The sequence below is a fragment of the Mus caroli genome, chromosome 3 (genome assembly GCF_900094665.2).
Source record: "Mus caroli chromosome 3, CAROLI_EIJ_v1.1, whole genome shotgun sequence".
In the NCBI taxonomy this organism is placed as follows: domain Eukaryota; kingdom Metazoa; phylum Chordata; class Mammalia; order Rodentia; family Muridae; genus Mus; species Mus caroli.
Window position 1 is genome coordinate 139831589 of NC_034572.1, and position 17627 is coordinate 139849215.

The following is a 17627-nucleotide window of genomic DNA, read 5'->3' on the forward strand; positions in this document are numbered from 1 at the left end:
CATCACTACTGGTCTGTACCCGACTCTCCCCCAGGGGACATCACTACTGGTCTGTACCCGACTCTCCCCCAGGGGACATCACTACTGGTCTGTACACGACTCTCCCCCAGGGGACATCACTACTGGTCTGTACATGACTCTCCCCCAGGGCTCACTGAGGCAAATTGTCATAATCACCAAATGGACTTGGATTTCATTATCTTTTGCTGTCACACTGCCACAACTGGCCAGAACTGGTACCAGGTTAGTGATTGCCCATGGAGCTCCTGTATAGAACATACAAGTGGCTTGTTATGTGCACAATATACTTCCTCCTTCTTCCTGGGGTTTCTCTTCCCTGTCTCAAAGCAGAAGGAACAAGATTTTCCTAAGAAGCATTTATGTCCTGGAGTAGTCAGCTCTTTGAACATTTAACTTCACCCCCACATCATTACCGAGAAGCAGCTCGTGGCTCTGGGCCCAGACCTGACCCCTGCAGATCCCATTTGCGAGGACTGTCAGGACAAATGAATCACTCACTACCAGTAAGTACTTTCTTCCTTTGGCTTCCAAATCCAGCAGAGGCTGGCAACAGTGGGTCATTAGACTTTTGCAAATTAAATTCCCCCAAAAGACAAATTTTACTAACGCAGTAGAGAGATGATTTGTGGTCCTGAAAACATATACTAAACTCCAAGGACAAAAAAATTTTAATATTCATTTGGTTATTTGTTAAAATCAAGATGAAGAGTGTGCCAGAAATTGACCTTTCTCTCCACATCGATGTCCATTAGCTATCTGCTACCAAAAATAAATCTCATGAGGGATTGGAGGGAGAAAAGGGCAGGGACTGTGTAATTATATTTTAATTGAAATTTCTTTTAAAATAATGCTCATGCTTGCTGCAGGCTCCGGTGCAGTACGGCAGCCTGTTTCTTTTCAGTTACATTGAATTGTAATCTCTAATTCCGGAATTATCTTAATCTAAATAGTCTCTTCTCTCTCTCTCTCTCTCTCTCTCTCTCTCTCTCTCTCTCTCTCTGTATGTATATATTCTTAAAATAGTGTGGGGTACAGTTAGTGTCTAAAACTCAAGTGCCACAGACAGTAGTAACTACAAGTTGTTCCCAAATAGTCCTTACCCTTCATATGCCTTAAAAGGAAAGCAAATCCTGAGGTTTAAGAAAGCTGAGCAAGAAACAGGTTCTAGAAACAGGCATTGCGGCAGCCTGAGGATGCTATCGGATGCCTTCTGACCACGAGGGGCTGCTTTCATAACCACACAGAGAGATATGACCCAGTTGCTCCAGTTTGGTGTTACACTTTGTTAGTGGTATTGACAACCTTCAGTTGGGATTGGCTCAGGCTCAGTAGCCCAGTTACTAGGGTGTTCTAGGCTTAGGTTACAATGTTAACAGTTAGGGTGCAAACCTGGGGTCAGATTTTATTGCTCATGCAAGCTGGCTTAGGGCAACTATGTTTCAGTTTGTAACAGAATAACGAGGCTTGGGCTTTTAACTAGCTAGGTTCCTCGGTTCCCAGTAAAGGAATATTTCTATATTGCTAGTGTCTTCCACAGCTTCCGAATGGCAATGAGGCTGGTTCTGGTTAGGTGCAAGATGAAGCATCAGAAATGTCCTAAAGGAGGAAGTTCTAGTCCCTTCTTCCTTTGTTCTCTTACTGGTTAAGATTCATGTGGTGATGGCAAGGTCTATGACAGCGATTTTGTGCTGTACAATGGCGGAGCAAAAAGATAGGAGGAGCTACAATGCCATCCTCACCAAGGGTGTGCCATCATCTGCTCCCCTTCCTTGGACATTTAGATAGGGACAACGTAGGTCTGGATCTTGTCAGGATAACTGGAAATGAGGGTGAGGTGGGCAGTTCCTGTTCCTTCATAGATGCTTGTTTCCAAGCATCACTGAGCTAAGCTGATGAGGTTTGGCGTACCCCTTGAGCGATCACTTGAGCCTTATGAGCTCAAACGCCAACGGAACTTCACAGCTGCAAATTTCTTTACACAGACTTGATAATCAAGTTCTTCCTTCTGCCATCCTTTTCCTGACCAGGTCTCCACAGGCTCTGGCTGTTGACTTAGTTGCCTCTGTCACTTCTTATTGCTGTGTTCTGTCTACTGTGTCTGTGCCCTAGTTGGGAACTTGCCCTACGTGGGTGGAAAATATCCCGTTGATAATCACTTTTCCTATTTATAGTTCTAGATACCCCAGAAACTCCTTAGCTGATATAATTTGAATCTCATTTTTTGTTTGAGAGAGGGTATCCTGCAACCCAGGCTAGCCTGGCACGCAGTCTACCAGCCCAGGCTGGCTTGAACTCCTGATGGACCTGCCTCCACCTTCCAGTGCTAGGGTTCCATATGCTTGCCACCATTCCTGGATTATGTGGTATTGAGAAGCAGATTTAGGGACCGGTGTGTGCTAGGCAGGCAGGCAGGCAGGCAGGCAGGCAGGCAGGCACTCTACCAACTGAACGACATTGCTAGCCTGGAACGCATCTGTGAATTTTGAATGATTTCAGTTTCTAGGTCTTTCCCCTCTCGTCTTTAGGTGTTATGGTCTCACAAAGAGCTGGAGAGCTGTTCTTCCAGAGCCCCGGGCTTTGTTTCCCAGCACCCACACACTGGCTCACCTAAGTCTGTAACTCTAGTTCCAGGTGACCTGATGCCCTTTTTTGTCTTCTGTGCAAACCAAAGATGACATGATACTCAGACATACATGTAGAAAAAAACATTCATATACATAAAATATAATAATAAAAAGTAGAATTAGACTTTCTATAATTCAGAAAATGATCCCAGTAGAGTTGCAAGGTACTCTCTAAAACAGGGAGAGGCAAACCCAGAGGCCCATGGACCTCTTGCTGAGCTTTTTGGCAAAAAATTATGATGTTGATAGGCAAGTTAAAAAAAAATTGTTAGAATCCTACCAAAACCTGATTGCTGGACTATAAGAAAAAATGAGATCTGCTGGGGTGATTTAATTTATATGAGGCTCAAATTATATAGTTTTATTTTATTTAAAATTTTAAAATTTATCATCATCATTCTTATTGTGTGTGTGTGTGTGTGTGTGTGTGTGTGTGTGTGTACACCCAGGGCTTGAACCCAAGTCCTCAAGATTGGCAGCAAGCCACTGAACCATCTCATTCACTCTAACGTTTTCTTTTGAAGGCTTAGCCTTCTCCCTGTGTTTTGAAGGCGATGTTAATCTTTAATCCTCAAAGGAGGGACCAAATGAGAAGAAACTAAAGACATACTTGGTGAACTGAAATGATGCTTTATTGCAATCACAAATCACCAACTTTATGAGACACGGCCATACATCACTCATAAGTGTCTCTTGGAACAGAGATGGAGAAAACCTACTTGTTCAAGTTCTGAAAGATAGGTACTCAAACCAGGGGACCAAACACAGCAGAGGACAGCCAAAAAAACAATTACAGCATCATGGAGGGCTATATATATAATATAAAAATACTCTGTGCTATCAACAAAGCTTTGGGATCATCTATTAGCTCTTGGCAAAATTCTTCAAAAGGAAATTATTATAAATATAAATCATAAAAAATCAAAATAACAGCAAAAAACGCTAACTGCTTTCTTCAGCAATAGGGAACTGACGTAAGCAGGAAATATTCTTACCCCCGTGACAGTGAGTTGATCACGATAGATATCTCCAGTGCAAAACAAGTCTCTCTCCTCAGAGTTCTGCTCCTGAAGGGGGCCTGGTGCGTGCTCGATTCAAACACAGCGCAGCACATCCCCGTGAAACCTTAACAAGGTCAAGTGGAGAACCCTCTACAAAAAAGGGTATTGGCAGTTTCATCCAAAGAACATACGTCTAGGAGCAGAGCGATGACTCCAGGGAGAGAGCAGTCCTCCCTCCTCCCTCCTTTCTTCCTCCCTCCTCCCTTCCTCCCCTCCCCAGAGAGCCTTGTTCATTCTCATTTCTAAGTCTATAGCCCAAGGACACATATTCCACTTCTACCCTTTTTAAGGGAGTTGATGGAAACCACTCTATGATGAAACAAAGAAAGTTCTTGTAATATCAAAGCCCCTGAGGGGAGGGGTACCAAAGCGTCCGAGACAACTTGGTTTGACAAGGACAACTATCTTACGTCTGCTCTGTCTTTGCTCCTCCAGGCTGAGTCAGGCCAGCTAATGGCTTGCCTCATCTATCCAATAGGATAACACTTTGTTGGATGGAAATTCCTTACATACGCACATCTACGCGTTCCGTCTGCAGAGTTTCACAACATGAAACTAAGTTACAACCCAGTGTGTTTTGACTGAGACCTCAGTTTGATTTTACTATGAAGAGTTGTTCTTTAAATGCTTGGTCTGAAGAGGTTTTACATGATATTCATAGATTTTCAGAGCAGGCCCCAGTTTTAACTGAAGTCCTGTCAACACGTCATTTCTCGTCATCAAGAGCAGGGATTTTCCATCAATTTCCTAGAAGGGAAACAGAGGGGAAAGCCAGTGTGTGAGTAAGCCCAGGCACTCTGGGGGATGGAGATAAAGGGAAGGCTGAAGTCACACACCACTTGTCCCTCGACTAAAACTACTGTCGTGGTGTCAACATGCAATCTTCTATCGCATCTTCCATTTTCTCTTTCCGTTTTGAGATTAAGCACAATTTGTAGCCGATATTGTTTTCAAGACCCTATTACAAATCCTAAGAAACTCAGGGGCAAGTTTAAAACAGTGTTACCCATCTCAGGGAGCAGAGGTTGCTTCCGAAAGAGATACAGACATGCTCCAACCATAAAATACACGGAAAGTTATTAGAATTCCCTATAGACTTTACATGTCAAAACCACTGTATAAATTACAACAGGCAGAGATTATTATTCCTAGTTTACAGACAAAAAAAAGGACATAGTAAGAAGGCTACTGGCCTGAGACAAAAAGAATCAGGAAAGACGGACATGAGACCCGAACTCTTGTCTGTCCACATCCTTTGTATACTTTTCTGCTGTCTCCCTCTCTCCCGGTTCCTCTCTCTACTGTTTTTGGGGATGTTGGGGGGAAACACGCTAGGTCAGCGCTCTACCCCCAAACCCTTCTCCTAGCCCACCCCTACTTAATGCACAATTAAAGATTGTTATCAAGTCTTGTGTCTGACTGGAAGGTTTCTGAAAATCTTGCCAATTTTGATATCGGGGAATAATAACCATGGCCCACCCAGTGGGAGAGTCTTTCTTCTGGTTATTCCTCATTCTGAAAACCGCACTCGCAAGCTGAGGCTCCCTGCCATGCTTCCTTTCACCAAGGGTGTGAGCACTAGGACCCAGCCAGCTGCCCGTCCCTTTCCCCTGGTGCTTTAGACTCCACCAGGCAGGTCCCTCTGGCATTGTAGGGACTACAAAGGATGAGAATAAAGTGGGCTTCTGGGAAAGAGATGAAGGCTGTGAACGGAGAGGAGTCTTTGAATTTACAGAGTGGAAGCTTCGTGCTGTCTGTGGACCTGCCTTCATTATTGTTGGCTTGTGGAAGTTTCATGTCTCTTAAGGCAGAGATGGTCCTTAGGAGGCATGGCTCAGATGTGCTTAAGAGTTTTGTTCATAGTTTTGCCTGAGTACTGGACTGATGATCTGGGCTAAAGACGCAAGGACCCTGAAGTGGCTACTTAAAACTGTGACCCTGTTTACTCCTGCGCCTAGGGAGACCATTGCTCCTAACTCTCATTGATCTTGTCAGGCTGTGGAGAAGATGTGTTGGATTCTAACAGTGTGGAGAAATTGCACCAGGTCGAGGGCTGGAAAACCCTCCCATTCTGCAGCCCTTTCTTCTGTCTCCTGGGAGATGTGGGGACTCGGGGTTCCCAGAAGGTTTCCATGTTCCCCGCTACATGTGCTCCTTCAGCTGAGTGACACCTGCCTGTCATTGTCCCCTACCTTGCTCTCCATACCTCAGGGGACATGTCAGTCACTGTCACCGCACCAGAGAGGGAACTGCTACTGTGGCCCTACAGTGCTTTTCATTTGGGGGAACGTTTATTCTTTTCTTTATTTTCCAGCTACTAAACCATCTGCTGACATGTGAGAGACAGCCACCGCCCAGGACAAAGCAGCTGCTTCAGGGCAGAGTTGAGCATTACGCATAGACCCAGGAATTGACTCTAACACTATAAAGCTGGTACCTCACGCTGCAGTTGGTGGTTATGACTGCCCATCAATGAGATGCGCAAACGTTCCAGCCACCTGTTAACTATTTTGAGGTGAACTTACTTGAGAAGGGTTGTTGTCCCTACTGAATCCCAGGAGCAGAGCAGAAGGTGATACGTGATGGCAGCAGAACCCAAGACACTGTGTTCTCAAGGTGGAACCCAAGACACTCTGTTCTCAAGGTGGAACCCAAGACACTGTGTTCTCAAGGTGGAACCCAAGACACTGTGTTCCCACAGTGGAACCCAAGACACTGTGTTCCCACAGTGGAACCCAAGACACTGTGTTCCCAAGGTGGAACCCAAGACACTCTGTTCTCAAGGTGGAACCCAAGACACTGTGCGACCACAGTGGAACCCAAGACACTGTGTTCCCAAGGTGGAACCCAAGACACTCTGTTCTCAAGGTGGAACCCAAGACACTGTGCGACCACAGAATTCTAAAGTTTGGTGGCCTCAGCGTTCATCTCAGCCTCTGCTCTGGATAAGGTGCGCTTGACTGGGAACCCCTGTGGAGCTAAACCTTACCTGCTAAGTAAGACACAACCCTCTATATCTTTCAAACAGGCCCCTCTGTTTTCAGACCCTGTTTTCAGTTCTACACACACAGACTTCCTTCACTAACTGAAAGTAAATCGTGGGCAGAAGAAACCAGTGATGGTCAAGCATCCCTCTGCGTTCCTGCTGAGTGTGTCTGTGAGGTCTAGATTTCACTTGAGAAAAAAATGGAAAGTCATGTTTTATGTTCCAATTTGATGCCTTTTCTGATGTCCTGCAGGCATTACAGCTCACAGAGGAAGTGTATTGGAAGAATCCATCTGGATGCGTCACTATGTAAGTGTTGAAACGCATTGACATCAACTCCCACACTTTCCCCTTGACCCCCAACTCTCACAGCTCAGACACGGAATGCAGTACTAGGTGCTTGTGAGCTTTGGGTCAGGCAGTTGGCCATCTGAATCCAATCCCCAGCAGCAGGGGATTCTGTTCAGTCTGAGCTACGTATTCATATGCATTTTGCATATGTATGCAGAGTGTATCCAGCAGCCTGATACCCTCATCTGTGGGTACTAAACACATATGCCCTTTTCTGAATACGGTACCTAGCAACATGTGAGCAACCTTGGACCACCAGCTGCACATACGAGCCCCACTCCAAAGCAAGGGACATTTATCCTCCCCTTTGCAAATGAGAGGCACCGATAGAAAGCAGTATGATCTGAGCCCAGGTCCGCTCTCAGCTTCCTTTCTGCATCACTGCCAGGGGGATGTATTCCCACTCGGGGAGAGAACATTCCCCAAGACTAAAATTTTCAAGAACTGCATAAAACATGCCCCTCATCAAAATCGCACATACGGGAAAGTCCCTTTGATTAGGACAGCTAATAATCTGTTATTTAACTTCCATAACAGACTGAAGTTGCAAACGAAGCCCACATCTTGCCAAGCAGCTGTGACTGTACTATAGCATCATCCATAGCTTTCCTGAGGAGGAGGAAATCGCCCCGATCCCGGCAGCTCATTGCTACAGACTGAAGGGGTGAAATGCCACCAGTCGACTCCAGCTCAGAGGGACAATCAACCCAAGATTTTGTACATGATTAAAGCCAGAACAAAGAGATGATTCATTCACAGGCTGGGTTTCTGAGTTACTAGGCAAGCATTTGCTAACTTCACTGTGCTACAGGGCTCCTGTCTTCATGGTAAAGCAAACACCACATTCCTGTTGGGTCAGAAAGTTAAAATGTTTCTCTAATTTGAAAGTTCCAACAAGTACTGATTCATTCCAGCAAGGCATAGAGAAGACAGGACTGAACTCCCGGTGGAGACAAGGGGGTCCCGGACTTACAAATCAAGGAGACAGAGTGGTCACTATTTCACTGGGTAATAGGCAGGGCCTAATAACAAATCTCTTTAAGCCCGGTTTCCTCACCTGTTAGGTGAGGAGAGCAGCAACCTGATTGCACCTGGCTGGATTCAGAGAACATCTACTGAGTAGCGAACACACGACATGCAGATAAACCCTTAACCCAGTACTTCTCACTGTCTCTGTCAGCATTAATCTATGTGGAGGACATGCCTCAAGTTGGACTTGATCATGATATGAACCATGGGAGACTCTTGGGAAGAGAGAGAGAGAGAGAGAGAGAGAGAGAGAGAGAGAGAGAGAGAGAGAGAGAGAGAGAGAGAGAGAGAGAAGACACAAAAAGAGGCTCAGGGAAAGAACAGGAACAGTCACCAAGGAGGAGGCCGCTGTGTGGGAAACAGCAAGGGCAGAGCACCATGAGTCTGGTTTTCACTGTGGTGTGGGATCCAGCCCCCACACCCTGACTGAGGGAAGAAAGCTCAGTTTTGAAAAGAGGCTGGAAGGTCAGCTCTGCTCCTCACGGGTTCTCTGTGTTAACATCTGACCCACAACTCCCCTCCACAGTGGAGAGAGCTTTGAGCTAATCAGCCCTCTGTCTAGGCCATTCCCCCTCAGATTTCTACTGTTTCCAACAGGAATCAAGACACACAAATCTCATTTGCAATTCCTGGTGAAGAAGACAATGGCAGGTCCTTACCAACCACGTGAAGGATTGTGACGAAATAGCCGTTCGTTCTCTATTTTCTTTGGTCCTCGAATGTTCTCTACAACTCTCTTTGTGACAACTCTCTTACCATTCACTGTCTTGCTACAAGTGGTGACCAGTCTGAACTTTCCCATTCCTTGGCTTACATATGGCACAAATGTCTCAGGGTCATCAGAATAAGATCTGGATTCATGGGACACAAACGTAGAAAATCCTGTGTCCATGATGGGGGTGACAGTAAAGAAGGGGGAAGAGGCTCTTCTGGACCCAGTCATGGGCCCTGCGAACAAACAGTCTCCTGAAAACAGGTCTTCATCTTCAATGACCTTCTGGAAGGTGTGGCGTGGCCTCCGAGAGCATATTTTTTCTTCCCAATCCGTTTCATCTCTGCTGTCGTCAACTCTGATGGTCTCCCCTTTGCCACGGCCGTCACCTCTGATTTCCCCTTTGTTTCGGTTCCATCGGGACCTGTCATAATCCTTTCGCTTCTTGGCGTCAGATAAGACGTGATAGGCTTCTGCTACTTGTTTGAATTTCTCCTCGGCTGCTTCCTTGTCTCCTGGGTTCTTGTCTGGGTGTACCTGCAGAGCCAGCTGATGAAAAGCTCTTTTGATATCTGAGGACGACGCGTTCCGTGGCACCCCTAGTACTTTGTAATAGTTCACCATGTTTCTTTAAACAGCCTTGTCCCACTGAGATGCAGGGTTGAGATTTTGAAGAATTTCCATACAACTTCAGAAAGGAAGATGGTCACTTATTCAAGTTTACAGTTTTGAATTTCCTCACATGGTTTTTGGGGTGAAGCCTCTTCTGGTGGAGAAATTCCTCTTCAGCTAGTTGAACCTTCACATGCTACCACACCCCTGTCCTGCCTTTGGTCACTGTGGGCTGTGACTATGAGGTCATCACTTTAGCATCTCCCAGACTCTCAGCTGAGGTTCTGCCTGCCTTGTTTCCATAGTGGTGGGGAATCTGAGGTGGCCACTATAAAAACTGGAAAGACCTTCTCTGTTTCAAAGACAAACATGCACACAATAAACAAACACCCAGTGTCTTGTCAACAGAGAGAAGCCATTTGTGTAGCTTAAAAAGCATTTGCCTTGTTTGTTTTTAACAGCCACACGCCAGCAGATCTAACATCCAATTTGGGTTACTAAGGGAGCAAATGTTTTTAGTGTCCTCTTCTGTGTCACTGGGACTTGCCTTTGTGGTATTTAAAATGATTTTATTTTACTATTTTATGTGTCTGTGTGTTTTGCCTGCATGTATGTCTATGTACTGCTTGTGTGCAGTGCTGGGTGCCATTTGCATGCAGTCTCTGTAGAGGCTACAAGAGGGTATTGGATCCCCTGGAAATGGAGTACGCACAGTTATGAGCCATCATGCGGGTGCGGAGATTTGAATCTGGGTCCTCTGGAAGAGCAGCCAGTGCTCTTTATTGCTGAGCCAGCTCTTCAGCCTGTCATGATGGGGATGATGGGTTGGGGGTTGTCATAATATTTTAAATCATATATACATTTCTGATGAAAGAAAAACATCATTCATCAAGTAAGAAAACTGGATCAGAGATGACTCTAGGTATGGCTGTCAATGGACACATTGTTAATGGGAACGGCTACCCATTGAAGCTGGGCTGACTGTACACGGAGCCAGGGAGCCGAGCCAAAGCATGTAGTCCTGACCATGGATCCCATGTCATCAGAGAACACATTGTTAGTGGAGACATCTAGGGAACCCAATCTGAAGTTGACTCCTCATTCAGAACATACTAATCTATCTATCAGTGTGAACCCTTTGGAACTTTGTCTCAGAATTTAAACTAAACTAAGTAGCAATATCAAAACCACAAATATTTTTTTTTTAAGGAATGGCATTGGGCCTAGCAAGGCAAGGGCATTCACTACCTGCCTTGACTTATTCCTTGTTGCTATAGCAAAATGCCTGCGTGTACGATTGTGTACTGCTTGTGTGCAGTGCTGGGTGCCATTTGCATGCAGTCTCTGCAGAGGAGAAAGGGCTTACTCTGGCCCCTGTTCAAGGTGTCTGTCATGGTGGCTGAGTCAAGGCAGTAGACCTGGAAGCAGATGATCACATGGGATCCATGGTCAGGGCTACATGCTTTGGCTCGGCTCCCTGGTTCCATGTACAGTCAGCCCAGCTTCATTGAGTGGCTCTTCCCATGTCAGTTAATACAAACAAGAATAATTCCCCACAGGCAGGCACACCCCAGGCTTGTCTGCCCTAAGCATCTCCCTACCTGTTCCATAGAACACATAACTTCACATCCCCCAGACTGCATAGTTTGGTATAGCCTTCACTGGCTTTTGGCTAAGGAGATAAGAGGGGTGAAGGGGAGAGGGGAGGGGCAGAGGGGAGATAGGAGGGGCGGAGGGGAGAGGGAGGGAGAGATGGGAGGGGTTGGAGGTATACCTCTTGCAGGTAGACTATGTTGCCACCTGCTTGAGGCCTTCTTGTCCTTCCTTCTTCCATTAGCGTCAGTGACCAGAGGATATTGAGCACTGCCACCAAGAATGACATAGGCTCTCTCCCCTGGAATTTTGAACACAGTGAAGCAAACCATTTCTATCACTCTCCTCAGACTGTTGGTCTGAGGAAGAAATAAACCAAGCTATCCGCCACAGTGGCCTACTTACATTGAGAATCTACTCCTGACGTGCTAGCAACTCAATGAGCCCCTCGCTGTCTTCTCTCCCTCTTACAAGTCTACCTTTCATTTCAGTGCTCCGATATGCAGTGTTCCAAGACCCTTCAATCCTTCTATGTCAGGCCCATGGTTGACAGGGGAGCCATTCTTCCACTAATCCTACAACACAGCCTGAAGACTAACAGACTTCTTGTTCCCATGCCATGAGCACCCAAGCCAGGGGGAGCCTGTGATTTTGTGTCTTTAACTCCTAATTCACTGCTGCTGACAATAATGGAACAAAACCCCAAACATGACACACTCCACTCTCACAACCATAGCAGGGTAGGTCCAATATCGAGGCAGATTTTATCTTTCCCCAACTCCCTTTCCAGTCTCCTTGATGGTCATTTTTAACTATTACTACTATTGTCTTGTTTCTAATTAAACCTCTATTCCCTTTGATCTAAGTGGAACAAACAAGCAAACAAAAACAGAAAACAAAAGGAGGAACTGGCAGGAATTTCCTAAATGTCTCCCCAAAACAGAGCACATTGGGTCCTCCAAGGAAATAATACAAATGGTGGTTCATTAGTCAGGTCTAACTAAACTGGAAATTTGGACTCTAAGAAAATTTGTGGTGTTGATTCAAAAGTCTGGAGACTGGAAAATGTTGAGGTAGAGGGTGGTTGAGATCTGGTCAGCATCTGAAAGCCTGAGAACTAAGAGCTGCTACGTACGTTTGATGGCAGATGGCAAACACCTCAGGTCACACGGGGGGATATTCACCTTCCCCCATGTTCTAGTTTCCTTCTTGTTGCTGTGAAGTAGGAAGCCTGGAGGAAAGCTGCTTGCTGACTTGCTCACAGGCTCATCTCAGATACTTCCCTGGGTACTCCAGGACTACGGGTGCAACAACACTGCCTACATGGGTGAGGCCCTCCTCACACAGTTATCAAGGTAGACAGCCCCTCTCAGACACGCCCGCAGCCCAAGCTAATAAAGATAATTCCTCAGTTGAGACCCTTTCTTTCCAGCTGACCCCAGGCTATGTAGAGTTGGCACTTATGTTAACTGGGCTACTCTACCTTTGCTTTCTACTGGAGCCATCATTTGCTGAGATGATTCCCACCCCCACTGGTGCACTGATTCAAATGTGAAACACCCCTGCAGATGCTCCCAGACCGTGATCCCGGACTGGTTTCTGGGCTTCCCTTGGTCAAGCTCAGGTAAACTTGGTCATCACCTTTGTCTCCAGTGCAGCTTAAAGCAGTCTTGCCTCGATCATTCTGTCATATTTTAAAAATAAAATATTTAAAAGTTTTATCAACTAACAACCATTATATATAATGGTTAATATTACATTATAAATCTTTATTATAATAAAAATTATATCATAGGCTGGTGAGACCCCCAAAACTATGATGACCTTAGCATCATTCATAAAATTCATGTAAAGGTGGGTAGAGAGACTTGACTCCTTAGTGTTATCATTTCATCTCCACATATATGCTATGAGATATGTGTTCTACTATACCATATATACATATAATTAATAATTATAAATAGTAAATAAATAATGTAATCGTTTAATTTTTAAATTAAGTTTTATATCATATAAACTATGCAATGTTAATCATTTTTAAGTATACAGTAATGGAATTATTCTTACCATGTTGCTCAGTGATGACTACTATTTATTTTTTTTTTTTTGTCTTTTTTTTTGGTTTTATTGAGACAGGGTTTCTCTGTGTAGCCCTGGCGGTCCTGGAACTCACTTTGTAGACCAGGCTGGCCTCGAACTCAGAAATCCGCCTGCCTCTGCCTCTGCCTCTGCCTCCCAAGTGCTTTTCTGTCATTTTAATAAACCTTACATTCATTACAGGTGACTCAGCTCCTGGTGACCATTAATCTGCTTCTGTGTCTATGAGTGTCTACTTCAGATATCTCATATAACACTTATATGACAATTACTTAGCATGTTCTCAAAGTTCATCCCTGTTGTACTCCTCCTTTTATGGATGGATAATTGTCTATTTTATGCACAGACCACATCTTGTTTATCTATTTCCTTGGTTGTGGCATTTGGGTTGTTTCTGCCTGGTTATTGTGAAGGATGCCTCCATGGCCCTTGCACAAGCACAGGCAGCTGAGCTTTCCTCTTTATTTTTGAAGAACTGCTGAGTCATGCTGAGTTATGCTAATTTACGCCTGACTTTCTGCAGAGCCACTGAGCAATTTCCTAGAGTGCTACACCATTTTATATTGATATCTTCAGGACACAAAGCTTCAGTTTCCCCACATTTGGGCTCCTCCACAAGCAGGGTTGAGCTCCCTTCGCTGGGGGAGTTCTGCTTCATTTAATTGGTCACCACTTCCTGTCGTTTATTCGATCTGATTCTTTTGGGCACTTCCTGCATATCAGTAAGTCTGGACTTCCAGTCTTAGAAGAGAGGCCACGTCCTCCATGACATTCTGGTGTCTGTCTCTCCCAGCATTTGTTTGCCTTCCACTCACTCCTGTGTGACAAAGGCAGGGTTCTTCACCCTCCTCCCCACCTGCACCACTGAAATTCCACTGGCCAACTTCCCAGGCCCACTGGACATGACCTTTATGAGGTACTTTGAACTTGTTGATGAGTTCATTCTCCATAAAACCCAGCCCTTCAGAGATTTCTAGAAAACTTCTCACCACTAGTGTCCCCCCGTTTCTAAGGGTGTCTTCTCAATTGTTTCCCAAAGGTTCCACAACTTCTGAAATAGTGCCACGAGCTTAGGTTCAAGTTTTCAAGTGTGTGTGTGTGTGTGTGTGTGTGTGTGTGTGTGTGTAAGAGAGAGAGGGGGGGGTCCCAGCCATTACCCTCACCGACCCTTGACTGTTGGATCTGAGCTCTCAATACAAGTGTCTTGGAGTTGCCAAAACAACAAGTGTTTCAGGGCCCCCATGCTTCTGTGTTAGGTCTTCCACTGCATGGAACAGTCTGGGCTTCCTTCAGGAGGTTCTAACAGCGACGGTGTTAGGCAGCTTTATTAATGTCTGTGGCTACTATTACTTTCAGTGTTGTCTCCTTCTTCACAGGGATTGTTACAACTACGGAAATCACTAACTAAGTAAATTTTCCACACTTGGCTCTCTTGCTGTTTCTCGCTTGGTTTGTCTCAAACAACTAATGTAGCTGCTTAGCTTAGTCTATTCAAATAAAATAAACTCTATAGAAACAAAAATATTTTAAGTATTTTTCATTACCAATTTTGCCTTCAATTAACTCCCCTTGGCTACTTTCTGTTAGCATTACTTATTTGCTTGAATTTTAACCTTTTTCTTAATCTTTCCAAACGGAAGAAAATGAGTTGCCACATCCCCTATATATTCATTATACTATAGAATATTGTAAGCAATTCAGAGATTCCACCAACTGTTAAGAAATAGCAAGCATCAGCGTACCTTGGATATTTTCACTGCTAGTAGTACAAAATGCTGACTTGTTAAGTGAAGTCCCCCTTCTTTTCCACACCCCCCCAAAGCGTGAGGTTTTAATTGGCCCAATTTTGAGCTGAATTTTTCACGAAGCTAGAGAAAGTCATGTGTCACTTGAACAATTTTGTACATAAGTTTGTCGTAATTTTGTGACATATTTCATCGCTGTAGAACCAGAAGCTCCACAAGAGCAGGGCCTGTCCCTGGTCTAATGAGAATCATAAGTCTCGAGTCACTGCAGTTGCCTGAGTTTTGGCACGGAGCTCACTGTTGTTCTCATAGGCTTCCCACCTAGCTACCTGCATTTGAGAAGTGTATTTGGCAAAATGCAGCAACTCAAAGCTCTGTTTGTCGTTATTAAGATGGTGCCTTCAGAACTTGTTCAACGTTAGCAGCAAGGAGCCAGGTGAAGGCAAAGTCTAGTCTTCAGCTTTCAAATTATGTCTTATTATGTCAGACGGGCATTTTAAATGAGGAATTGTTCCTTCCTGTGGCTGAGGGAAGGGTAACAGAGTGAAATTAATTTGCCACTTTGAGTTGCATGTTATTTTGTCATACTCTGAGGGGGAAAATTATCTCGGAGGTACACAGTGTTCCAGCAGTAAAATGACTGATGTCACTCACTCACTCACTCACTCACTCACTCACTCACTCACTCACTCACTCACAGGAACGGGAGCGTGGAAGGGTTGGAATCACATGACAGTGACTGAATGTCAACTCTCTGCCCGTGTCTTCCTTCCACACTGTACATGTGAGTTAGAAGGATGGAGACAGAGAAGTGAAATAACTGCACAAACCTTGGAAGGATTACCTCTGTGACCTGGGATCGACTCCAACTTGAGTGGTGAAGGGCTCTGGAGAATTCACTGTCAAGAGATGACCCTGCTTAAACCAGAACATGTTGCTTACTGCCTTCAGAGTCTAATACAGTGAATCCCACCATAACGTTCTGGGGTAGGAAGAGGTATTTTTGCTGAGATCAGGACCCACGTTCATAAGTAGGCAGCTGTTATATTTTTTTAAATCATCCACTTAGAAAATCACTAATTCTCAAGTCACTTTCGTGTCTCATTCTATGCCATGGGAAGCCTACTTCAGAAGGGCCCATCTCAAGATAGCATCTTGGACTCAAAGAAGGAATGTAGGCAATATTCCATTGTTTAGCTTAACATTAACTGTGTAGACATCTGAGTCCTATCTAAGCAAACATCCTAGGACCACCAAGTGACTATGAAGAAATTAGGAGACAATAAGCCAAGGGTAATGACTCCACTCATGGCTGTTGCTAAGATACTTGGGAAACTGGTCACTTTATCATAGAGTTTGTGGGAGGGTGGTGCTGGCACTTGGCCATCCCTGCCTCCCACTTTTCCTAACCAATGCATCCTCCCGCAGAACCTTCTTAATGAATCCAGTGATTTGCCATAAAGTCCCCAGAGGTTGGAGAGCAGCTGTCTAATGCCAGAAGCTAGCAGCTGACCCCAGGGAGGACCACATCCCTAGTCAGAATAGCAGTGCGGCCCAACCCACATGTGGTCCTGATGCCTAGACTTCCTCCTTGGTGGTGCTGATGATGTGCTCTGGCTTAAGCTTGGCTTTTGCAAACCTTAAGAAAGCCTGATGCAAGTCTTTGAGCCGCAGAGAAACTTAATGGTTCTAACTGCTAAAGTCAGCTGCAGGTGCCCAGCCACCTTTGTGGTAAAGCCTTCTGTGGAGGCAGAGTGGACAGAGCAGTACAGAGAGCTACTTCAATTCTTCTAGAAGGGCACTAATCCTATCATGGGGCCCCATCCTTAGGATCCCATCCAAGTCTTCCTCCCCAGGATTTCCTCCCAAGAGCCTTTATTCTAGGATGATCCCATGTGGTGTTAGGTCTTCACCAGGGGTCATATGGAGAACTCAAACATCCAGGCTGTAGGGATCGGCCCTGAAGCAATGTGCTCCCCGAATCACTAGCAACTATGCTGCCACTTGGGACCTGTTCTTTTCAAGGGTGGCTTAGTGGTTGTTCTCTGTCTTTGCATGGCTCCTGCCAAATGGCCAGGCAAATCTAGCACTGAGGAGATGCTAAAGATGTTTTCCTATGGGTTTTTTGGTTGCTGTGACCTAACAATGCACCTGAAAGGGACATGGCTTTGGGCTGACGATGATCTTCAGTGTTCATATCAGGATATACCCAGTGAGTGCTGACGTCAAAGTAACTGCCAGGGAGATGCTAGAAGCAAGACGCAGGGGGAAAAGTCAGGTAATGTGTTAGAGGACATGCCTCCGTCCACATGAATCAGAGCAGGACGTGGCATACCATCATGTGACGAGACCCCTATTTGTAATCCCTTCGACGGGGATGAGAGCTGAATCACTTCCAGAGATTAAGTCAAGGCCCACTCCTTGCCCACCAAGCTACACTCCAATGGATAAAGGAACTGAATTTCAGGACGGGCACCATTTTCTGAGAATTCCTTTATCAAGGTCTAGCGTTGACAGACTAGATTCATCGGCGTTGTGAGGGATTTCTCAATGACATGTTCCAATTACATCTCAGTGTTCCCAGTGCCAGAATGAGGTCATCCCTGGGAAGAAAATACCACTGCTGGGCCAAGCTCTGTGCTGGCCAATCTCATTCGCAGGGTTGTGTGCAGAATCTGCAAGGCCCACAGAGCAGGCTGTGCCCTCACCTGGGGTGTGTCTGGCAGTAGTCGGTGCATAGATGCAACGTGGGGAGGCTCTGGGCATCAGGCACCTGGCCAGAAAAGTGTTTATTTA

The 17627-nt window shown here is 45.3% G+C and overlaps 2 protein-coding genes and 1 long non-coding RNA gene across 7 annotated transcripts in view; 1 reads left to right on the forward strand and 2 right to left on the reverse strand.

The window, feature by feature from the left end:
• Window positions 1–3255: 3255 nt before the first annotated feature.
• Window positions 3256–17627, reverse strand: part of Samd13 (sterile alpha motif domain containing 13) — a 39093-nt gene continuing 24721 nt past the window's right edge. For 4 of the 5 annotated variants that reach the window (XM_029474879.1, XM_029474876.1, XM_029474875.1 and 1 more), the window contains one exon: window positions 3256–4453. In XM_029474879.1, the coding sequence (XP_029330739.1) occupies window positions 4310–4453 (144 nt within the window). In that variant the 3' untranslated portion in view covers window positions 3256–4309. The remainder of the gene's footprint in view (window positions 4454–17627) is intronic. The other variant, XM_029474878.1, reaches the window with a different exon arrangement.
• LOC110291441 (dnaJ homolog subfamily B member 6-like) lies at window positions 4283–9620 on the reverse strand. Its single transcript, XM_021158606.2, has 2 exons — window positions 8732–9620; window positions 4283–4453 (listed from the first exon to the last, which is right to left on the reverse strand). Exons 1-2 carry the CDS (start codon window positions 9406–9408, stop codon window positions 4426–4428), a joined length of 705 nt encoding a protein of 234 aa, XP_021014265.1. The 5' UTR covers window positions 9409–9620; the 3' UTR covers window positions 4283–4425.
• Window positions 6637–7779, forward strand: LOC110291442. The gene is made up of 3 exons (XR_002377567.2): window positions 6637–6702; window positions 6946–7001; window positions 7581–7779. It is a non-coding gene; the product is annotated as an uncharacterized LOC110291442 (long non-coding RNA).